The 25,515-nt window shown below is 46.7% G+C and overlaps 2 protein-coding genes across 4 annotated transcripts in view; one reads left to right on the forward strand and one right to left on the reverse strand.

Annotated features, from left to right (window-relative positions):
• Positions 1–25,515, reverse strand: part of LOC119456744 (acetylcholinesterase) — a 266,636-nt gene that overhangs the window by 41,971 nt on the left and 199,150 nt on the right. The window lies entirely within an intron of this gene.
• The window catches only part of LOC119455637 (protein doublesex), a 53,773-nt gene that overhangs the window by 2,257 nt on the left and 26,001 nt on the right, over positions 1–25,515 (forward strand). Inside the window, exon 2 of one of the 2 annotated variants that reach the window (XM_037717056.2) lies at positions 3,328–3,378. The exons of the other annotated variant lie outside the window; for it this stretch is intronic. Within the exon in view, the coding sequence (XP_037572984.1) occupies positions 3,328–3,378 (51 nt within the window). The remainder of the gene's footprint in view (positions 1–3,327; positions 3,379–25,515) is intronic. 2 annotated transcript variants of the gene reach the window in all.

Below are 25,515 nucleotides of genomic sequence, written 5' to 3' on the forward strand. Positions count from 1 at the left end.
AAATGAAATGGATTCGAAACAAAATATTGTCTAGGATCAGTTTTTTTTTTTTTTTTCATTATTATTGTTCGCTTTGCTTCGTAGAATTCAAGTGCGAAATGAGCTTGCGATATGTAGCATGTTACGATTGTATTGCATTCGTTCGGTGCATTGTATAGTGCAACATCAATACATGCGTGTAGTGCATTGATGTTCTCCTAATGCCTGTGCCCTCATGTACTGAATTTGTTCGCTGTTCTATGTTGCAACTTACATAGATGTAAGATCCACAGACGCTTGCTATACATTGCTCAATGAATTTGCAGCATTCGTTAACAAGATTGCAGTTATATTTACGCATTCAATTACGATAAACTGCACATGGCGGGCTTGGTATCAGATCGCTGTACGAAAGACATGTGTACTCGCAAGTCAGCTAAAGGATAAAGTTGTTTTGCAAATGCCTTAGTCATTTACACTATGCACTTGAATAACTGTCAACATCTTCGAATGATGTTGTTAGTGCTCGCTTCCGGAGCTTTTGGATGTGCCCTGCTCTGTTGATCTTTCATGTTAGCAATGGATGTATGATGGTTCAGCTGTGTATGCCACAGACGAATGTCCCGAATTATCATCTAACGCTCGGACATCATGTATTTAAACGATTTGCCAGGAAGCAGTAGGTATGTGTTCTACGTGTCCGGGGATTGTAAACATTCGTAACACTGACAGGAGAAAATGGTTTTCAAATTTCATTACACTGTCAATACCGCCATTTTGTTCCCCCGTTCTGCCGTTCTTATCATCGACTTAAGTTTTAGCTAAAAGATCACTAAAAGTCATGTTCTGAGGAGCCGTTTCGTATGAAGGCGCTTTACATGTTCAACTTTATATTCCTGTTCACAGGTGTTGTTGAGTGCTTCTTGTTAGCAGACTTTCGGGGAATCATATTGGTGCAACCTTGAAATCTGCAGCGAATGGTGTAAGCGCCCATGTCGATCGGAGTTGTAAGCGTTACCTCCAGGATCGAGTGTATCGGTTAACCGCGTGCAGTGAAGAATAAGAGGGTCCTAGACAAATGTTTGACTGTATGACATAAAGTAAGCTGTAAATAAATCAGCCACTTCTAATTTGATCGTATTTTATGCCACCGACGCGTTTTCTTGAAATTTTTGTCAAACTGTGCTCCAACGGTCGCTTTTCAAGTGTAACCGAGAGTGGTTATTTACGTAACGAGGACATCGATGGTATAAAACAAAGGTAGCGCATTTAAGAAATTTGTTGATTCATTTCCTTGGTCGTGACAACTATAAAAGTCGAACAGTTATAATAGCCGTTTCGTGGCAAACATTGTCAGCTGTTCGCCACTCCTCCTAAGTACATTTAAGCATTACGTTCCAATTTGTAATACGTGTCAGTAGACTGCCATGTGACGAGGTGTGTGAACAGATTAATTAGAGGTGTTAGAATTGCAGTTGTCCTTAGTTCCCGATTCGGTGACGCTGCACTTTTGAGTGGTGGAAGTCATGCTCATTGAGTTTTATTTCTCTGCTGTTTACTTGTGTTATTAAATGTTGAAAAACTAACCTGGAGTCAATTGACATCAGATATGATGGCTTTGACGCTAAATTCATGAGCCTGTAGTGATAAATATTTCACAAAAGCATCAAACACAGGATGTGTTTACTTGTGTTATTAAATGTTGAAAAACTAAGCTGGAGTCAATTGACATGAGATATGATGGTTTTGATGCTAAATTCATGAGCCTGTAGTGAGAAATATTTCACAAAAGCTTCAAACACACAGGTGTATCTTTTTGTGGCATTTCTTGTTCGTGTTCTGCTATCAACACGTTATCAACGCTATCAACCGTTCGCGTTAAGGTACCTCTTCGAAACTAAGCTGGTGTCACCGGTCTCTTTCTTTTTTCTTTTATTCTTCTTTTTTTCTTATGCGGTCGTTGTCCATGTTGTTTCACACATCTGCGCCATGCTCAACCCCGACCAGACGTACTTCATCAAAACCTAGACTTGTTACCGGTCTCTATTGAAAGAAGTTATCTTAGCGCTTAAAAATTAACTTTCTTTTGTCTCGTTTATTAATTTATTTGAGTATACTGTCAACCCCACATGGGGTTTTCACAGGGGTGGGTGCACTTAAGAAACATGAATTCAACATATAGCGGTTATGGAATGACAAGCAGTTATACAATGCAAAGGATACAAATCCTTGCATATTGATATTGCCCATACAACTTATGGGCAATATTTAACCAACGCCTTTAAAACTACACACTTGATTTGTCTGGAAGATAGTAATCAAAATCGTCTTACCAAACAAAGTAGTAGCTGATATGTGACCAAAAAAAAAAAAAAAAAAAAAAAACGAGTGGTGGAGTTGGTGACTAGGAAAACCGAGAGGGGAAAGGGGGTGGGGGTCCGTAGCTCCTTCGCGACTCACCTTTTTGTGTGCGGCTCGGCTAGGCATTATTAGAGTACTTCACTTCTATATGCGTGTTTTATATATACAGTTTTGTTTTTCACATCGCATTATTGCTGTCGGTACGTGATACAAACCGCATTTATGTTGTTCATCATTACCACAGATCGCCTGGGCTCCGGGGACGTGTAATTAGCCAGGCGGCAACGTAAATTAGGACCGGTAGTAGGGGTGGGGGTAGGGGAGGTGTTGGTTGCGAATTTTATTACCAATTTTCTTTCTAATTTAGGGTTTGCTGCCTGCAATCGGCAACAAAAGCGCGGTAATGACATCGGTTAAATTTGTTTTAATTTTGCCTCAGTAATAACACAAACTATTCATCATGTTTCAATTTTATTCTCCGGTACGTTTGAAAATTGCAGCGGCTAAGTTACTATTAATTAGTTCGCACGCTCCAGCGGACAACCTGGTGTCCTTGCTGATACCAAAGCAATGTGTATGGTGGAAAGAGGTGAACTCTTCGATTCCCAGGTGTTGCTTTTATTAATTTAATTTTCTTCTCACGAGGTATGGCAAGTATCAAGTAAAAGCTAACCACAAGCACACACACCCACACACACACGTACACACACAAAGACACACAGCACGTACACACATACACATTCACAAACACACACACACACACTCAACCACCCGCACGCACACACACGCACACCACTCACACAACACACGCACGTTCACGCACTAACACGCACATGCACACACACTCACCACTCACACGCACGCGCTCATGCACATGCACACAAACACGCAGGACACACACACACGCATGCATGCATGCATGCACGCACTGAGAACCATCGCTAATTTCGAAGAAGAAATGTAAAGGAAGTAAAACGCCTGTTTCAGACTACGCCGGCCGCCACCACCCCCGCGGCCCAGATGTGCTCACAACAGCAGGTGAGCCCTGATGTCAAAGTGCACGTCCTCACTTTGGCTACGTCTTGGTTGTTGCCTGCAGCATGCGTGAATTAGCGTCAGTGCTGTGGTGTCAGAGATGTGTCATCTCGCGTAGCACTGGTTGAACTCAAAGAAAAAGGGGAAAAAAATATGTTGTTTCCTCTTTCACAAATCATTGTAAATTGCTGTTTAAGAAGGTTGTCTCCACCTTTTGGAAAAGAAACAATGCTCACCTTTCCCAATCAAGAGTCAAGCAAGGATGATTCCATTGCACTTAACGTCCCAACGTAACTCAGTATCAGTGAGAGACGCTGTAGTTTCGAGCTGCGGATTAATTTTGAACACTGGAGGTTTCTTTAACGCGCGCCTTTATATATATATATATATATATATATATATATATATATATATATATATATATATATATATATATATGTAAGATATCACATAATAAACTGGAGTTATGCAGTGTACCAAATTCCTTTACTGCAGCCAAGTCTATATGAGCGAGACATGTAACTTTTGAAAGAAAACTGAAGCGTCATTATCATGCTGTTAAAGAATGAAATTTATCGACAAAGTACTGACACCGAACAATCTGAAACATCCGGCCGTGAGATTCACTGAGAGTGCGATGTCATCGGCACTGAGCGTAATTGGATAGCGCGCCTTCATTTGGAATCAATGCACTACCGAACGATCGCGCAAATGCTGCATCGCAGCGAGGGCATCCTGCCGCCCGCCTACGCTGTGCTGCCTGCGTTACCTTTACGCTGACATTTATTTCAACTTTCGTTCGTTGGCATTGCGAACAAGGCCGAAAGCCTTACTTTCGTTTAACCTTCTAGTTCGATTATATGGACGGCGTCCGTGTTTTTCTTATTGTTTTACACTACTGTGGCACGATCATACCCGACCAGACGAGGTTTTTCCAAACCCTAAAATTCGCCCAGAGCTCAACACATGAGTCTTTTTTTTGCCTACTGAAGTGCGGCCGCGCGACTGGGAATCGAACCAGGGACCACGTGCTAAGCATTCGAGCAAGAGCTTCGAGTCCGATGATGCTTGCACCATACTCCATTTACTGCTAGGCCCTTCCGAAATCTTGAAATCATTTTACTCGCACCGCGCAGAAACTAATTGGTACGTCTGAAACAAATAGTTTTGGGCGTGTGCACGAGACGACTTATACATTTTCTGCGGACTTCAGACGTTTTCGTTTTTGCACTAGCGACGAAGTATTTGTTCTGCGCTTTCACGAAATGTTCCGTCGGAACCTGCAGTCGTGCATCAGGTATGCTTGACATATTTTCAAGCTCCAAGGTCGAATTGACAAGCCGAAACTATCGAGTGCGGTCGTGAATTCCTGATGATTCGGCCTGTAAGCGTCGATTTAAAGTGTTAGAGGAGGAAATACCTTCAATTTTTTAAAGAAAGCGACACCTAATCTCTGGTTATAGAACATGAGTAGATAGACAAGCGCCAAAGTTGGCCCTGATCCGTCAACGGTGTTTTTCAGTTTTCAACTGCGTGCTTTTCAGCGAGAAAAGTAATGTGTAGCAAACTTAACCTAAACACCAGCTTGCCCTAAAACAAAATTATTTAAACTTGCAAGCCCACTGCAACCACCCACCGAGCGGACGCATGGCATGTAGTCGCCGATGCTAACTTTTTTCGAAGGTACGCAGACCTTTACCACCTCAATAAAATTCTCATATTAAGGAAAGAACAGGCCTACAGGGCTTGTTATTCCTTAATATGAGAACACGATCTCTCTTGTCGACGCTGTAGGGCACGGGAAAGACCTGTGCCTACAGCGTCGACAAGAGAGATCGTGTTCGCTTCAGGTGCAGTGGAAGTTTGCTAAAATCAGAGTCAATGAATCAATCAATCAAAGGGAGCTTTGTATCATTAGGAAAAATTGATGGATATTTGGGCTGATAGCCGGAATAAAGAGTGAAGAGTGAAATACAACTGCTAGCTATACTGTGAAGACTGATACTAGGAATAAATACACAAATTTGCTAGAAATAAACACAGACAGTTAATATAGACACTGGTACTAGGAATAAACACACAAATTTGCTAGAAATAAACAGAAACAATTACTATAGACACAGTTTTGCAATAGTTTTGTAATAGACGACCTGCTCTCACAAATAAGCAGCCCGAAAGTCACGTCACTTCCTGCTCCGTGCAAATGAAGCAAGCCAGGTAAGTGGCATGCTGTTGCTGCTGATTTACTGCGTATTTCACATTTGGTAAACGCGCTGACACGCGGTCAAAACAAACGAAAGGATCTAGTTCGTCACGTCTGCTTATCTGCTGTTATGACACTTTTCGCGCTGATGTTTTTCTTTCGTTGTGCTCGTTGTAAAATTCACTTCCTGGCGGCATTGTTCAAGTTCTTTTTTTTTTTTCGAACACGGCAAGCACATCTGCGTCTATACAAGGTTGTGCACGTTCGTGAAGGTATAAGAGGAATTCAGCTAAAACCAAGCTTCGTAGACGAAACGGACATAGCCTAACGTCCGAAATAGCATAACGTCTGAATTGAAGAGAGGGAGACGAGACAACGACCGCTGCAGAAAGAAAAAAAAAAAAAAAAACTTTTGACAGGCCTATTGCAAGGTGCTTCTGGCATATTGTTGCCCCTGCTAAATGACAATCTTGCGTATAGTGAAATACCAGCCACTTGAATAGACGGGCGCGATTTGACTAGGAACATCTCATATTTGCTTAACAAAACACTCCTTCTGTCAACGACTGTATTCATTCGGCCGACGCTGACAGTTGTATTTCGATGCCTTTCTACTCAAAGTCATCAGGCAGAAACGCGTTCCGCAGCATATTCTTAAACAAAGGTTTTGTTCTTATAAAACTGTCATAAATTGGAAAGGAACGTAGTTGTGATCTGATTATCCCAACGAAAAAAGAAGGCACTAAATATATTTTTCCGTTACCCTCCTTCCAGCATTTCTTTGTCATCGACTGAAATAGAAACCATTGTTTCTCGTATTCGCGAGTGAGAATACGTGCTGCTTCTATATATACCGCCAATTTTACAAGAAACTACACGGCGTTTTTTTTTTTTTCTGAGCACCTCAACGTTAGGAATATTTTCGCTTCATCGTAAAAAAGAGTAATTGCAGTGTTATTGTTTTTTAAGCCGCACAGTGCAATACGGAAAGAAAGTCTCACTGCTGTTTCTTATTGTTCTTTTTTCTGGTGTGCTGGACCCGCAAATTTAGATAAGAAGAATACACGCTCATGTGGGCGCTGACTTGAGTCCTGCTAAACTGGACAATGAAGCAGGGCATCGTATAAAACGAGCCCCTAGCATACGTGAAAAGACAGAGCAAAGCACAGTGCGTTCTGTAACAAGAAATAATCGAATAATCTAAGCCAGAGGCTACCTACCGAACTGCAGGCTTTCATAAATGTGCAATTACCCTCGGCCGGCTGAGCGCACATGAAGGTTTCATCGTGGTCAAGAATATACGAAACGTAGCATATCCTGCAACAGCGGTTCTGATCATCATCAATTGTTTGCAACTGAACAACCTTTTAGTGCCGAGTCGTACGACATCAGGCTTATTTAATGTAGCATGATGAGAAAAAAAAATAATTTCAGTCTTCGGTCAGTACGCGCTTACGCTGCAGTTCTCTTTTCATGAAAACAATAAACAATACGGTTGCCGTGCCTCTGATGCAAGCATCTAACGACGTCAGTGGCACGCTGCGAGGTATGTTGTACGCTGCGGTATCTTCATACAATGTGATTAGCCGCAAATAGTAAGGCTTTATGAAAGTCAGAAAGACACAGCGGGAAGGAGGGAATCGCATATGCAAAAAAATAATAATAAATAAACAAGAGCGTTCTGCTTCACGAAGTTTTTGTCAAAGCATCTTTTTGCCAAGAAAGGCAGCATGTTCATTAGTCATGCGTCTGTGGATTCGCGTTACACTCAGCTCTTTGGGCACGAAAATGTAGAAGTGTTCCAAGGAGGTGCAATAGGCGACAGATATAAAAAGAGAGGTATTTTCTTTCTTGATCTTTTCGTATCTGTTACTCATGAGTGTGTGTATAGGTACTGAAGAATGGGCAAAATATTTGGAAGCGGCACACCACTGCGCCTGCCCTTTTCGAATTATACTCTTCGGGCTAATCATGCTCGATTATGAAGATTACTAGCTAATACGACGCACGTGTGGTTGTGCTCGGCGCATTGCACGTTCGCGGTACAGGCGTGTAACTGGCTAACTGGCTTGTAACGGACTGCAGAAGCGCTAGGAGAAACTCTTCTGCGCTTAGCATTTAGCAAGCTGGAGTGGCTGGACACGACCCTTTAATTTCATTTAATGCAGCACTACCGAAGCGCTGCTGTGTCGGTCTTGAGGACCGATCAGTAAGCCTCCGTAGTGTCCTCAAGCGCGAATAAAAAACAGCACCAAGATGAGACTCGGAGAGAAGTGATACCATGGGCTGCGGGTCATTTTCGGCATCATGGGGAAGCACCAGCGTTGGGCACTGCGATAAATCTTGCGACGTTTCTAAGTCTACTGGCCGTGACAAGACTTTGTGAGTAGTTTTAGTGAGCATGTGCGTGTCTGTGGGCGCAGTTGCTGTTGGTGTACTTATTCGATCACTCTGTATGAAAAAAAGATGTAGTCGCTGTCAGTTGCCTTCGTCGTGCTTGCGCGGTCAGATTATTTTGGCATCTTTTTTTCTACGATTTCCCCTTGTGCAGATTAGCCAACCAGACAGTCACTCTGGTTAATCTTGCATCTCTTATTTCATTCTCTCTCTCTCTCACTCTCTATGCTGTAATTAGCACCTAACACCTGCAGTAGCATCGAAGGACATCATCCAGCAGGCTAGGACCTCCAGGTTCTCGAAGAATTCAGCATCGCTGTGCCCTGTCATCGTGCTTTTTTTTCTTTCTTTCTTTCTTAAGCCACACTACATGAGCACAATAATAATTCAGACGTTCCGAGAAGGACAATTTGAATTTCGCGCCAAGGGTGGCAGTAGGCGGTGTCGAACGCCAGCAGCTGCGTTGAGTGAGCGTCGTGCAAATGAGAAATGACCTAGGAGTCGTGCTGCTTCGCATCGTTGCGTCGTCGGGTTGTTTTTAGAACCGGGTGACGTACTGCAGCCATTCGTGCACTTAGGAAACACCAATCCCCGCGGTTACAAGACCGGAGTAGGCAGGTGCTAAGAGGGGCGTTCGATGCATGCGTGCCACTTTCATCACGCCTTCCGGGCGGTGCGGTTGGGCTCCCATTCCTCTGTTTCGACTGACTGCATAGGAAGGGTCCCAGCCTGCTTTCACGCACTCAGCGCGATGTACAGCGACGTCAACTCCGTTTTCTCGTCAGCAGCTAGCTTTATAAGGTTGCGCGCTGTAACGCTATCCATCGGGGTGCACGAAAAGTGTCATCACCTGCTTCGTTCTCTCGTCGCAACCTCCTTGCTCTTCTACTGAGCATAGCTGCAACTCCAAACACCCACGCTTAATTTTTGTTCGTGAATCATAATGACTGGGAACCTCCTAATGGTTTAAAACGCCGATATTTTATAAGTCGCTGGTTTGCTTAGCACCGAGTGCGCAAAACATCATTCGCCTTTTAAAGCATGCAGAAAAAAAAATGAAACTACCAAAACCATCCAGAAAAGGTAAATGAGACGAGTACAAAGACGAAGAACGCGCCAGCTCAAACGTAGGACTATAGCAAGTGTTCTTAGCACGCAGGCTGCGAAAGCTTGCGTGCACATATAGGCCAAACCATAGCAACTGGCTGACAAATCTCGCATGCCATGCAGACACGACCGAACCGAAAGGCACGCATCCCCATCAGTCAGGAATTATGATCGACTGTCGATACATGTGTGAAACATACAACACTTTATGCCATGTTGCTTGAGACTCCACTGAAAGCAAATCGAGCCGGTAGAATTACTCTTGGTGCATTTTATGATGAAGCATCATAATTACAGAGTAATTAAATATTTCAATATTGTAAAGTCAGTCATGCTACGTTTCTTCATAAAAAGGATTGAATCGCCCGCTCGAATTACATGCACGAGTTATTTATTGGCTGCAAGCAGTACCAGAAAGGATATATATATATATATATATATATATATATATATATATATATATATATATATATATATATATATATCGCGCTTGCTACCGACATGCCCCACGTCAAGTCCGGTAAACCAGCGGTAGTGCCTTCACCAAAGCGGTCATCTGTAACGATATATATCACTCAGAAGTATAATGGAAGTAATTTAGGTTAGCCGAATGTGCGATTTAACCTAAGCTTAATGTTTGTGCTTTATTCCCTGCCACCATGGCGCCGAAAGTGAAAAAAAAAAGATAGGTCGCGTCCACAAATGTGTACGCCGTGAATGAAGGGGATAAGTTGTCAAGAAACCTCGCAAACATGTAAAAGCACCGCCAATGCGTTCGCTTTTCCTGGCCCGATTTGACAACGACCCAGTGTCTACTATCACGACGTGCGGCTTGCTGCAGTGTAGCACGTGCACTTGAACGGAATTCTTGGTTGAACGAACTGGTACAGAATCCACAGGCGGTTAGGAAGCCCACCTACTTTTTACTTGAATGAGCGTTCGCTAGAGCGAACAAATGCTTCGCGATTCCTTGAAGTTTGTTCAACTGACGCTTCACTTTAAACTGCCTCAAAAGGACGCCGCACAGTGCACGACTTACGGCTGCCTTAGGAGATTCGACTTTCAAAGTGTGCGATGGGCCAGAAGGGCGTTAATTCAGATCAACTTGCGTCTTTTGGCGGGTGCCAATGACCGGGTGAGTATGACGCGGGCATCTTTGCTTTTGATTGCTCTCAAGACACGAGCTGAGCTTTTGAATACTTGTAACAGCAAACCTCACGGGCATGTTGACACCTAGCCGGTTTCGTATTTATCATTTTTGTTTCTCTGATTCGCCTCAAGGCCACCTTCTCATGCTCACCTTCCTGTTCAGCCTTAGAATGACCTAGCTCCCTATCGCCACAAAATAAACGTTGCTTGCTTCCATAAACGTTTCGATACCGATTCATTTACTTCTACGCTTCTACTCATATGGCACGAACAGTTAGCCAGCACTGGCGGCTTCCGCTTCTGCGTCCTTTTGCTCGATTGCATCACCCTCGTAGTTCGGCCAACTTCCGTGTGAGAAGCGCGGTTCTCGGGAGCGCCGACCCAGACGCCGAGGCAGAAAAATAAGAGACTGCGCCGAAGGCAAACGACCGGGGACAATCGATAGCGGCTGTGTCGAGGTCGTGGCCGGGCGCCCTTCTAGCCGGCTTTAATACCGTGTGTTTGCGTGTGCGCGTCGTCGTTTTGTCGTCAGATTTTGGTGCGGTCAGGTTCGTTAGTGAACAAAAACAAAAATGCACATTACACAAGAAGCCAATTTGGCAAAAACTGCACGAATAGTCATGATAGAAATGCGCCCTTTCTTTAAATAGACACCGATGGAAATGCGCTTCATTTTCTGTCGTATAGATTTGTTCGTGCATGCTTGAACAGATCAGGTGTAGTCATGAGGCAGGTTGACAGTTTTCTTTAATGACTATCACCTGTATTGTATGCCGCAAGTTGTTCACCGGTACTGTGGACGCGTCCGCCACTGAAGAAAAAATTACTGCTGACATTGAAAATTGGTGCATATAAACGCAAGATACAAGAGGAGTGGGAAAGCGGAGATGCTTTAATCTTGTTTAAGAACAGAAGACGTAGGGAGAAGAAAAGGGTAAGCGAGAAAGGGAACTGAATATGTAAATCCATTAAATAACAAAGCATCAGCTTTGCTATCTGGTCACTGAGAGATTCGGACATCTTCCGGCTGTTAGTTAATTATGGGGTTTTACGTGCCAAAACCACGGTATAATTATGAGGCATGGGGGACTCCGGAACAATTTGGTCCACCTGGGGTTCTTTAACGTGCACCTAAATATAAGTACACGGGTGTTCTCGCATTTCGCTCCCATCGAAATGTGGCCGCCGTTGCCGGGATTCGATCCCGCGACCTCGTGCTAAGCAGCGCAACACCATTTTTACTGCTAGTACACACATTGTGGTGCAGAAAGGGCGTTTATTTTTATTCCTTTATTCCCAATACCATTTTTATGTTGGTAATCACTACCAGCTGGCAAGGAAACCGCCAGATAGGTGCTCAAAAACAGCGCTTCAGAACGATTAAAATGCGACTACTTTCTATATTCATAACGGCCTCATTCCAATGAACCTGGAGACGACTGCAGGATAGACTGTCTCACTAATGCACGCAGGGCACAAATTTTTCCTCTTCCAACAAAGGCCGCAATTAGGTGAAGTTGAGAGAACTAGCGACGTAAAAATGACCCTAACTACAAACAACACCTTCCAACTCTCCCGAATTGTTCGTAGCGTTTACGAATTTCGGCTCGTTCTACGATTTTATGAACGTTGTGTCGAATTTTACGTATAATTCTGTTCACTAAAGAGTTTTGTTCGTGGGACTCCAAAAATATATTCTCAGAAATATTTCTAATAGTTATAGGACACCAGATAGATAATTCCCTTAGAGCAGTTTATTGAGACAAGTTCCTACAGCAGAAGGCACTTTTGTGCTTCTTGAGGACGACGGGCTTGTGTCAATGTCTTTGACTAATAGTGCAATACCACACGCGTCAGCGAATTCACCGCTAATTTCCTCCTTTCCTTCAATCCTCTCTCTTCCTGTCATTTTGTGTTCCCCTTTCCCATTCCCCCGGTGTAGGGTAGCCAACTGGACGTTATTCTGGTTAGGTTCTTTTTCTTCCTCCTTCCTACAGCAGACTACATAAATCACTGTTGTCTCAAAAACAATGACCTGCTTGTCAATGTCTGCTCCTCCAAGTTTGTTGTGGCTTGCGTGCTGTGTCTATGGGATTTTTACGAATTTTAATGTTCACAGGTTGGCAGGTATGCTACAAAGCTCACACTCTAGTCTAACGAGGTCCTGTTCTAGTAAAAATGGAACGAAAGGCAAATAGATCAATGGACAATGCCGCACAGCACAAGCAAGCAGGCACAGACATCGCCAGGAAATGAAAGAGGGACAGCTCTTCTTGCGATGACTGTGCACGCTGTCACAGTTTTACAGTTATTGCCGCTTGCACAGCTTGCAGCACTCGTGCCTGCTATAGTTTACTACGCCGAACTGTGTTTGATCACGCCCGCCGGTACTAGGTCAAAGCAGCCCGGAAAGCAGGGAATTGCGAAATGGGTAGCTTACAGCTGCACTGTAGAAGCAGCTGCAGCTGTATAGCAGGAGAAGGCTGCCCATAGCTTCACGCCGACGTATCCCTAGGCGCCGGTGTTGTCGCTACGAGACCGCTACTAAGAGGAAAACTGCACAAGGAAAATAAAAATTGTCCATAAACCATCAACGATGATTGTCAGTTTAAGCAAAGAGCCCGAACGAACGTTTTCCTTGCCGAGTGCTCGGCAATGCTCACGCGCCACCATACCCATTCCTCTCGCACTTTCCGCAACTCGGAGCACTCGCCCTTACCCTCGGCGCCTTTGTATGGCATGTCTGACCATCGACCATCAACCACCGACCTAAGACCACTGTCAATCATGAAAACAAGCGGAAGAGACGCTGAAAGCTATTCCATTAAAAGTTATACTTGTGGTAGCTAGGAATTGCGAAATGGGGAACCTACCGCTGTACTGTTGAAGCAGCTAACAGGAGAAGGCTGGCGTGTACATCGATGCCAACATATCCCTAGGCTCCGGCGTTAGTCGCTTTATGGGTACTAATGGGGGAGCAATGCTTTAGAAGGGGGAAAAAATGTAGTAGTTGTAACAGTGGCGCCGACACCACTGCTCTCCTGTGCTGGCAGTAGTTAACAGAACATCGGTAGGAAAGTGAACATGTGCAGCAAGCTGATACCACACCATCCTTTGTACCTAGCGGTATCCCCGTGATATACTTGTGAACCACGACACGCGTAAGGTAATTCCCAGTAATTGCCTCTGTAATTTGTAGAGTCTACCAGTACTTCGTACATCCACTATAAGATAGCAATCAATCGCGCGCGTAATCACCCGCAATCGGCCCGGATGACAGACATGGGGACAACAGGGAAGCTGATTTCGCGATGAGAACACAGAGCACCGACTGGCTCTGCATCTGACGACGACAGAAGGTGTCCTCTAATCTGGGTCGTGATGGGGAAGAGCTTCGAACTATTACCCGAAGCGTGCTCCCTAGCTGTATAGGGACAATTTGGAACGTTAGTTTTATGGGCTCCTGCTGTGTTTGAGACTCCGGGCTTTGTGGTCAGGCTGCAAACTGGATATATATATATATATATATATATATATATATATATATTGTGAGCAAAATATTAATCCTTCATCTTCTTCACCTGTACATAATCATCATCACTGTGCGCGTCGTCTTCGTTCAGCGCGTGGCTCAGCCGAATAAAGGCGACGAGACAACTGTGCTGCTGCCTTACAAAGTGGTGGAGATTGCTTTCGATCCCCTAGACCTCTACGCCGTCGAGTTCCACTGGAGCTTCGTTCGGGTCGCCGTTTGCTCCGCCTGTCCACTACCATGACCCAAGTACCGCAACCCGGAGCCTCCGGCATCACCCCCGCTGCCCCCCAAGCAGCCTCCTCCGTATGGACCGTTACCGCCCCGCAGCGTGACCCCACTATATTCTCTGGTCTCCCGCGCGACGACGTCGAGGACTGGCTGGAGAACTATGACCGGGTGAGTGAGTACAACCACTGGGACGACACTCAGAAACTTCGCCACGTCGCCTTCTACCTGTCCCATGTCGCGAAGACGTGGTTCTTTAACCACGAGAGGGCCTTGCCCGATTGGACCACCTTCCAGCACCAAGTCCGGAAGATTTTCGGAACGCCATCCATCCGTTCTGAAGTTTCAAAGCGGCAGCTCGATGCGCGCATGCAACAACCAGGGGAGACGTACACTTCGTACATTGAAGACGTCCTTTCCCTTTGCCGCCGCGTCGACTCGGCAATGAGCGAGACCGATCGCGTTCGACACATTTTAAAAGGCATTGGACACGTTGCGTTTAACGCACTAGCAGTTAAAAACCCCACCACCGTAGACGACGTCATCGCGACCTGCCAGCATCTGGATACCCTGCAAGCCATCCGGTTACAACCAGACGTCTGTGACACGCGACCTTCTTCGGATGCCGATTTGCGCACGTTGATTCGGGCTCTGATCCGCGAAGAGCTTCAAGCACAAGGCCTGTCGTGCTCTGCTGCTCCTCCAGCTCACTCTACGTCCACTGGGCTACGAGACATCATCAAGGACGAGCTGTCTTCCTTGGTTTCCGCTGTACGCCCTGACCCTCCAACACCACCAAATCCGCCACTCACGTACGCCCAAGTTGCTGCCATGCAGCCTTCCGTCGCTCAGCGTGCCCTTCCGGTTCCTCAGAACGACATCGCAGCCTTTACACCACGTGCACCTGTACCTGCATTTTACGCCCCCTGGCGCTCCTCCCGCCCAATCTGTTATTATTGTGGCATTCGAGGCCACATCTCGCGGTTTTGTCGAAAGCGCCAGCAGGACGAACGCCGCGGCTACGATGCATACGAGAGGGATCTGGTCTCCTTTCCGAGCCAATACCAGCGCCGCCCTTCAACACGTTCCTTCTCCCCACCCGCTCCATCCGACGCTCCTCGAAACTACCGTCCAGGACGCCGCCGCTCTCCTTCCCCTCTCCGACGCTCAACATCGCCTCTCCAGCCAGTCACCCATACCGACTACCACTCGGAAAACTAGATGGTGCAGTTTTTGGAGGGGAAGCTGCATCGCTCGGACAAACAACACCTCCTGAGAGCCCGGCCAATTTGTTATTAGTGTATGCTGAAGGTGTGCCTGTTCGAGCATTAGTTGATACGGGAGCCGCTATTTCTATTATTCATGCCGATTTGTGCTCTCGTCTACGCAAGGTCACTACACCTTACCATGGCACTCCTTTACGTAGCGCGAATAACCTTACGATACGGCCATCGGCACAGTGTACCGTTCGAGTTTTTATTGATGGGATTCGCCACCATATTCCGTTCGCAGTGCTGCCTTCCTGCGCTTATATGCTCATTCTTGGTTGGGACTTTCTTTCTGCCGCTGCCGCTTTCATCTCTTGCCGACAGCGCCTTGTCCACATGCGCGAGACCGATGACACCGACAAGGGGCCTCAGTCCCGCCACCGTCTGCGAACCGTAGCCGATTGTGTGGTCCCACCTGGCCACGAGCAACTTCTTGTGATTGCTTCCGACGTAATTGACAATGGCGATGTTCTAGTCACCCCATCAGCCCGTTGCCTCTCCAAAGGAATTGCACTAGCGTCGAGTCTCGTTCGATTCATCAACGGCACGGCCCTTCTCACAGTATTCAACGTCACAAATGAGCCGATTTTGCTTCCCAAAGGTGCTGTCGTGGTTTGCGGTGTGGACACACAGCCTGTCTCGGTGATGGCTTCGAGTACTGGTACTGCAGAACCACGCCCACCTACAGCTGCTGCTCCTGCTACTGCTCTCGCCAGCGCAATCAGTAAGGATCTGACTCCACAGCAAGCACATCAACTACTGGCCTTGTTGTCGAAACATAAATCTTCCTTCGACGTACACTCACCTCTCTTGGGACAGACTTCAGCGGCAACTCATCGCATACACGTCGATGGAAGTTCTATTGTCCGCCGTCGACCATATCGCGTTTCTTCCGCCGAACGCGAGATAATCGACAAGCACGTTGCCGACATGCTCGAGCGAAATATCATCCGCCCCTCCGCCAGCCCTTGGTCGTCACCCGTCGTTTTGGTGCGCAAGAAAGATGGCTCAGTGCGATTTTGTGTTGATTACCGTGCCTTGAACAAAATAACCCGAAAAGACGTATATCCTTTGCCTCGCATTGACGACGCCTTAGATTCATTGCAAGGCGCGGAATACTTTTCCAGTCTTGACTTACGCTCGGGTTATTGGCAAATTCCGATGCATGAGGCCGACAAGGAAAAAACTGCCTTTGCAACACCAGATGGACTGTACGAATTTAACGTCATGCCTTTTGGCCTCTGCAATGCACCAGCAACCTTCGAACGAATGATGGACACTGTTCTGCGGGGCCTTAAGTGGAAGTCTTGTTTGTGCTACCTTGATGACATAGTCATATTTTCTTCAACCTTCCAACTCCACTTGCAGCGCCTCGATGAAGTTCTGACGTGTCTCTCTGCTGCTGGTCTTCAGCTGAATACCAAAAAGTGCCACTTTGCCAGCAAGACTATTAAAGTACTGGGCCACCTCGTAAGCAAAGACGGCATTCGGCCTGACCCCGAAAAGATTACCGCCGTCCTACGCTTTCCGAGGCCCCAACGCTCCAAAGAACTTCGCAGCTTTCTTGGCCTGGCTTCTTACTTCCGGCGCTTCATACGTGACTTTGCTACCATCGCGGCTCCGCTTCACCGACTCCTCCCTTCAGGAACTCCATACGTATGGTCAGACGAGTGCCAAGCGGCTTTTGACACTTTAAAGCGTGCCCTCACGTCTGAGCCAGTGCTTTGTCATTTCGATGAGTCCGCACCCACTCTACTCCATACTGATGCCAGCGGCCATGGAATCGGCGCTGTTCTTTTGCAACGACAACGTTTTGAGGAACGCGTGGTCGCATACGCAAGTCGGACGCTAACATCGGCCGAGAAAAATTATACAATCACTGAGCAGGAGTGCCTCGCCGTTGTTTGGGCCATCCAAAAATTCCGACCGTATTTACACGGCCGCCACTTTACGGTCGTGACCGACCACCATGCTTTATGCTGGTTGTCGACGTTAAAGAATTTATCTGGCCGTTTAGGTCGCTGGATACTTCGTCTGCAAGAATATGACTTCGACGTCACGTACAAATCCGGCAAGAAACACAACGATGCAGATGCTCTCAGCCGCTGTCCGTTACCACCGCAGTCCGACGTTCCCGGCCAGCCTCCATCCGTCACCGAGCCTGTAAACGCGTCCTCTGCAGTTCTTTCACTCGCCGCTCTCAACGGTCTTCCTTCTTTCCACCCTGAGACGTTCGCGTCCCACCAACGCGACGACGCTTACTGCCACTCAATTATGGAACGCCTTCACGGCTCATCTCGTCCTCCTAACGCGCGAGCCCGTCGCCAGTTAAAGGACTTCAAGTGTGAAAAATCAATCCTCTACCGGTATGTCTTCCACCCCGAAGGACAGCGTTGGGTTCCTGTCGCTCCTCGATCACTCAGGGAACAGATATTGAAGACATTTCATGATGATCCCACGGCTGGACATCTCGGCTTTCACAAGACCTATGAACGCATCCGCAGTCGTTTTTCCTGGCCTGGACTTGCCACCTGCGTAGCGAAATACGTCGCGTCTTGCTCGCTCTGTCAGCACCGCAAACGGCCCACTTCACCTCCGGCTGGACTGCTGCAACCTCTTCCCTGTCCTGACGCTCCATTCGCGGTCATCGGGATTGACCTCTACGGACCGCTGCCATTATCAGCTAGCGGCAAGAGATGGGTCGTCACTGCAGTTGACCACTTGACCAGGTACGCCGAAACAGCTGCGCTACCTTCAGGATCCGCGGAGGAGATTGCTACTTTCTTCCTGGAAGCCATCTTTCTACGACATGGAGCGCCACGCGTCCTTTTGAGTGACCGTGGCAAGGCGTTTCTGTCGAAGATACTCGGGGACGTCCTCCGCACATGCAACACCATCCATAAGACGACTACCAGCTACCATCCTCAGACTAATGGCCTCACAGAGCGCTTCCATCGAACTCTCTCTGACATGATCTCCATGTACATCAACGCTGACCACACCAACTGGGATACCATCCTGCCATTCGTGACTTTTGCCTACAACACCGCTGCACAGCGCACTACTGGCTACTCACCATTCTTTCTAGTTTACGGGCGTCAACCGGCCTCTCTCCTCGACGTCTCTTTTTTTGATGCCCCCGTGAAATCGTCGGCGTCAGTGAGTGAGCAGATAATATCTCGCCTTGCCGCGTGTCGCCATCGCGCCCGCCTCAACACCGAGGCAAGTCAACAGGATAGGAAGACTCGCTACGATGCATTTCACCGCGTCGTTCAGTTCAGCCCCGGCGATGAAGTGTTATTGTGGACACCCACTCGAGTTCCTGGCCTGTGCGAAAAGTTTCAGTCGCGTTTTATAGGGCCCTACACTGTTGTAGAGCAAACTTCGCCAGTGAACTACCGCGTCACTCCCGTTGTCACGCCTTCCGATGGCCGCTACCGTGGCACAGAAATTGTCCACGTTTCGCGCCTAAAGCCCTTCCAACGACGTACCGCACCGCTATAACCAGCGGCCAGGTTGGCCGCTTTCGCGCGAGGGGGTAATTAGTGTGAGCAAAATATTAATCCTTCATCTTCTTCACCTGTACATAATCATCATCACTGTGCGCGTCGTCTTCGTTCAGCGCGTGGCTCAGCCGAATAAAGGCGACGAGACAACTGTGCTGCTGCCTTACATTATATATATATATATATATATATATATATATATATATATATATATATATATATAATACTCTGCGGCATAAAGGTGTAGCCAACATTCCGTCGTTTCTGCAGTGTGCCTACAGGATTTTCCCTGTGTCGTCGAAGCAGTTTGCTGTACGTGATGTTGAAGCGCGTATTGCTGCTGATGCGGGTGCTGCAAAGCGCCGTGTTGTGCAATAAGCTCTTTTGCGTACGAATTTCTTCGCTTTCGAAACGTTTTATTACCCGGAACTCCTACGCACTTGCTTTCCTGTGTTAGTGGACGGTATTTCCGTCTGCATGTAAACGCTCTTCCCCGTTTGAATATCCGCGTACACAAGAATGTGGATTCTGGCTAAGTGGTATTCACCTTGACCTGAGCAGATTAAAGGAATGCAAGCTGAAAAAGCGGTGGGTGTCGCCCTATCCGCCCTGTCTGTTCGACTCAACAAGCCTTTCGTTGAAAAACGTGTCCTGTCTGCGCACAAGGCTACGTCATAGCTGCATTCACTTTCCAGCGTCACCGAGTAAGCGGCGCAGCGCGCGTACTTTCGCATTTGCCAGCGAATAAATAAACAAACAATATTCTGTTCGAAATCGAGGGGAAAGGCATTGCCACCGTCCCGTTGCCAGGCGCAGTGTCCCCTCTCCCCGGCCCTTGCTGCTGCTTCCCGGACAGAGCGCAGCTCTTCAATCACCACTGGTTAGCCCATCGCCTAACTAAAACACGCCAGTGCTCCTCCCTTCGTGCCAGGAAGTCAAGGTCAAGGTTCCCGCTATTTCAGCTCACTAGCTCCGCTTCTCCTCGCCTCCTCGGTGGAGGCGGTGCAACTGAGATCGTTTCCCCGCTTCCGCGTCGCAAGCGCGGCGCAATGAGAATGCGAGACCAAAAAATTTAACAAAAAAAGAGGAAAGAAAGAGAAACCTTGAGTTAAAGCATATATACCGCTACGCCGTCCTGGTTTGATAGCAAGCTTCAATTTTGCTTGTTTGTGATTTGCGGCCTTCGCGTCACGCAGTACGCTGTCTTCGTGTCCGTCTTTGCTGGCTCTAGCAGAGAAAGCGGCATGAGGCACTGGACGACCACAGATAATAGCGATGCTGTTTACTATCAGTGTGTTTATTAATGCGATTAGCATTCTTAGCCAACTAGCAACGCTACTTTTGCGTGCTGCTATATAATCGCTGTCGCCCGACAGCTTGGCAACTGGGCATGCGCCCATTCTTTGCCAATGTCCCAGAGTAGGTAATAGATAAGGAGGACAATAGGCAAGAAAGGAAGAAGCCCACAACAGAAGCAGCCGGATGTAGAGAAAAAGGCGAAGCGGAAAGACTGGGACGCGAAGCGTGCATTGAGCGAGGTTGGTTCTGCTTGCCTCTTGTCCCGCTTGAGCCTGTACTGAGTGAGAAAACGGTGAGCTACACAGAGAAGTGATGAAGTCGGCTTGCAGAGAAGTGCATAAAGGTACGCTCGATTTGCGTCGTTTCGTACAAGCGTAGCCGTCATAAGCATTTCGTTTTGCACAACATTTACATTTAACATCAGCGCTAACATCGCCGAAAACATCGCTTAACGCCGATTACCTCATAAGCGTGGGATCCGTGCAATTGGTAACGATTTCGAAGCGACGGAAATCTCAGAATGACCATTACGGATTGTAATTAAAGCTGTCTTTCGCAATATGGCGCGTCACTACATTGCTTGAGTAGTAATCGTGTTAACGTCGACAGTCACTGTGAGATCGCCTTTTTTTCTTCCAAGCATGCCCGAACAAAATGAGAGTAAACAAGAAGACCAAAACTGAAAGATATTTGCAAACGCACTGAGCATTACTGCAGCGCGTATAAACACTTTGTTTCCCTATCCTGATTTGCGGATAAGGAAACCAGCCGTGTTCAAACCTTCACTTTTACGTATAAGCCACAAAGTATAACGAAAATCAAGCTGGCAACGAAATAAGACGTCACTGCTTGCGTCGCGTTCGCAGATCAAATGAACACAGTTCTGTGACCGTGGTTTAAAATTTCAACGTACAAGGCTTCAATAACGGGATCTCCATTACTGAGGTAATCAGTCTCATGATTTACTCAACAAATCGGAAATACTGGACAATACATGTTGGCGAAGTACTGACGTGATCATTCTTATGATTCTCTGGACAGATAGGAAAGACTGGTGAATACATGTTCGCGTTGAAACGTTCTCTCCTCCGGTCTCGCTAGACTCCATGGTTTATTGAATGAATAGGCCGGGTCTTCCGCTAGTGAACGAGGTCTTATTGAGACTTCTTACTCAGCAAGAGCACCATTCCCTTACTGAGTGTGGCGGTGTGAGACGTAGCGCGTCATAGTGCTATGCGCACTGGGAAACTTCGGGGGACATTGACCATTATTTGTTAGAGTGTCCTGAAGTTGATACAGCAGGCAAAGTGTATTATTAGATAGACTCAAGCTTAGAATGGCTCCGCACACAAGCGCAAGTGTCATTTTGTTCCCGCGAAGACATTGGATATATAGCAGGGAGGCGTTGCGTCTCCTCCTCAATTCCTCCGCGATACAGAGCGGGAGTGCGAATGGCGACACGTGAGGGCTGACTACCAGGGATGGCGCGCAGCACGTTGCACCCGGTTGAAATCCGTCCTGGCCGTTAGTTCTCCCTGTATGTATTATGGCATATGCTTCGGACTCCACCAAAGTGGTGCTCGGACCGAGCAATTTCCGGTAGCTTTTGTGAGGCTAAGTCAGCGTGCTGCTCGCAATACACTTCCTCGTCTCTCCTAGTGTTTTCTATTCGACCACGGTTGTTTATTTCATTCTCTCTCTCTCTCTCTCTCTCGCTTTCCTTTTTTTCCCTTCCTTTTTTTTCGCACATCATGCCCACTAGTTCACCGCACTGCCTTCCCGACACTGTGATGCGAATTAACAGTACCGCTTTTTAGCTGGGCGCCAATTTTCACTAGCGCTTATTTGTTCCGTATCTATATGACTGACAATGCCACGTGGTACGACTGCGGCTGCGACGAAACTGTAGAATACATTACCTAACGAACGTTCCACCTTGGACAATGAAATAACTTCCTTTCGTGTTAGCTGAAGCCGTTCCAACGATCCTACGTTTACGGAGGAAAATATTCTAGATGATGGTGGTGGTGGTGGTGATTTTTATTTGCACCCCTTTTTTAAAAAGGGGGTCGACAAATAGTCACCCAGCCTGCTTGACCTAATCCCTACACTTATCGCAGTCTAGCATTTTGCCTACCTCTCCTTGATCCTTTCTTTGTTCATAAAAATTTATATCTGAATATTACACATTTACCTATGGCTACAACGACTTCGGTTCTATCAATTTCTTCCCTGCTTTTTTCCCACCAATACTCCTAACGTCACTTGCATATCTCGACTGCTGACCAGTTAATGCTTCCATTAGCTTTGAAACCCTGCGCTTCTGGAAGAAGATGGCCCTTCCCCACCGGCCTTGATGGCAGAATATCTTGACATTCCATTCCGATGTGCTGAGTCCTTTACGGGCTTTTGCTGCAGCAGACACAATCCTCATCTTGTTCCGAATATTTGCGCCGGTGTGTTTTAGTCCCATTGGTTTATTACAGCGCGACAGACGAAACATCTATAGAGAAATGAGAACCACAGGACGAACGCGTGCTTCGTCTGTCGTGCTGTCATATACCAATACAACCACACCAACTAGCCCAGATTTCTACCTTGTTGATGTTTTGAGTCCTCAGTGAGCCAGCTCGGGCATCAAATAGCAACACGCTGCCTTTCATGTTATCTCCTGATTTGTTACTTGCCGCATTTGTAATTCTGTATGGTTCTTTTTTTGCTCTCGCCCTCTGCATCCAATTTACCGGCTCTGCAGCATCGAGCTTCACCTATGCACGAAGCTAGCAGCTGCGGAGCTACACTTATGAACGAATTGAGTTCAGGATCTCCTCTTAATGCGTGATAAACGTGCGTGCGCGCACACATCCCCCCCCCCCCCCCCCTAGTCTCTCTCCACTTTGCGATCTCGTGTTACGCTTGGAACAACACCGCCTTTAAACATAGCATCTGAAGGCAAGCTATAAGTAAGATACGGCTCCTGAGAAGTCCGACTGTCATAAACAAGTAATAATTAATTAATTAATTAATAAACTAGCATATGTATATGAGCTGAAAGCGGGAGGATAGTATTTGGCAAAGCGAAGCCGATCCTGATTTACATCAGAGGATGTGCTCTCTTATCCGCTGCCCTATCCTATAACATGTGTCGTCGCGCAACAGCGCGGGGCCACGGGCGAACAAGCCGGCTTGCTGAAATGCGTGGGAAAGTCGCAAACGCCACAAGAGATTTGCATACTTCAAGGAGGAGGGCGTGCACGGCGTGTGCGGTTATCGCAAGTGCAAATTTTATAAAGCACGTGCGACACCGAAGTTGGTAAACGCAACAGCAAGGCTGATATACTTGACGCCGGCAGATGGTAAATAGCCTTGAAAATTCTGGTTAGCATCCGTGCCTTCTCTCTCTCTTTCTCTTCTTCTCGTTGATATTCCGGTGCCCCGTCAAATTTGCTATTTTCTTTTACGTTTGTTAGACGCTCCGGTTTCCAAGAGGGAAACACGAAGAGACTATTGCTCCACAGTAAAACCTTTCATCTTTTTATTTTTGTTTTCTCGTGTGTTATGCAAGGTTCACTTACCCCGAAAGTTTGAAAGTTGTGCTGGTTTCTATAACCCTTCTTTGAAGGAGCGTCATAACTGGTGAGCTAAGAAAAATAAAGATAAGCTCTCGAATAGTTGAGTAGATGCAACAGCGGTCACCGAACTCAACAGGATGCATTGCACGACAGCCGTAGTCGCTCCCGCGTCTTCGCTTGAGCAATCGTGTGAAAAACATGCTCGTGATAAAATGTTAGTGCGAGGTCGTACTTTGCGTATGACCTAGAATCGCATAAATAATTTCACACGAAAAAAAAAATGTGGCGCCTATACCTACAGAAGCCGCCAAGACGCCGCTCCAGCAAGTGTGAAAATATTGGAAGGTGTATAGATGACTCAGGACAGATGTGCCTCCAAACGTCCTCCTATCTCTTACACTAACCTTCGCGAAACAACTTTCACCATGAAAAGTTTATTATGCAGATACGATTAATTAATCTTGTGTTACAGCACTGTACTGTTTCATACCTGCGACGAGATAACGATTATTTGTTCAAATTGTCGGAAACAAATCACCTACACGTTATGGAACTGTCGGTAACATGTGCATTCTGAACAATAGCCGCTTAGCTTTAGTTGAGGCAGTGAGCTTTATGGGGCAATGAGCTAGCCCTCAACTTTAAGCATTTTGCAATCTAACGCTGAAAAGCAAAAAAAAAAAAAAGCTGGGTTAAATGTAGAAAGACAGGTCGCTTAACAAAGATTTAAAGTGCGTGTGAAAGTAGCGGAAAAAATGCTGCTTCATTGTTCAAGGTAACTCGGCACGTATATATTCTTTTTTTCTTACTGCGAGAATTTATTGGTGTGAATGTTCTTCATATCGCCACGCCGATACAACACTATTCACACGAAACCAATTCACAGGTTGTATTTCTAAAAGACACAGCGTTGACTATGATAGAAGAGAGCTCGAGCCAGTGTGTGTTGCTTTGCGTCGTCCTTGGAGTGGTGGTCGTTCTCATTATCCTACACCGTCACAATAGGCTTGTATGGTTATATGTCTATACGTAAGGGGTTTTATTGCGTGCACACGTGCGCGCCGATAGACGTATGATGCCAGGTGTACGGTTGCCTCTTGAGATGGCGGCTGACTGCCTTCAGCTTGGCAACACTGAACAATTTTAGGCCATCGACACGACCACAACCAATGTTCTGTAGTTGCATTTGACCATAGAAAATATCTTCGTCTATACTGCTCTCCCTTTGACAATAAAATACAGACATTGCGTGTAGCTTTAAACGGACTGGACGGCAGAGCGTTCACAGAAGAAGACATACTGGAACCGTGGACTCTACCGTCGTCCACGCAAAGGCCCATAAAAGGACTGTTGCACTTTTTGGAAAACATCTCAGCTCTGCGACCACATTCGATTAGATGGTGAGCGCGGTTACGTGTGCGCGCGCATCTCTTGTTGTCCCTTTCCCATTTCTGCCCGCTTCCTCCTCTACTAGGGCAGGGTAGCAAACTAGGTGCAACCTAGTTAAACCTCCTTGCCTTCCTTTTGTCCTTCTCTTGATATAGGCGCTGAGCCGCTGATGCATATCTTTGATCAATTATACTATATGCTACGCATATATCCCATCGTACGTGACCGCAGGGCTAAGAGCCGATCTCACGCGGAGTCTCCGCAACACCGACTCTTCGTGATTGGACAGGCTTCCTTAGAGGCCGCCATGAGATTTTGCAGGAAGCTCTTGTGGTATTATATAGTCTGATTTCAAAGTAGCACGCTTCACGAAGCCACGAAGACACTTATGCTTTCTTGCGCCAGTCGCGACTAACAGGCCCTCTGACATTAGTTTATGTCTACTTCATTCTTCTCATTATTAATTGGGTTAAGCTGGGGGACCAGGCAG

Source organism: Dermacentor silvarum, chromosome 6, assembly GCF_013339745.2.
Source record: "Dermacentor silvarum isolate Dsil-2018 chromosome 6, BIME_Dsil_1.4, whole genome shotgun sequence".
Taxonomy (NCBI): domain Eukaryota; kingdom Metazoa; phylum Arthropoda; class Arachnida; order Ixodida; family Ixodidae; genus Dermacentor; species Dermacentor silvarum.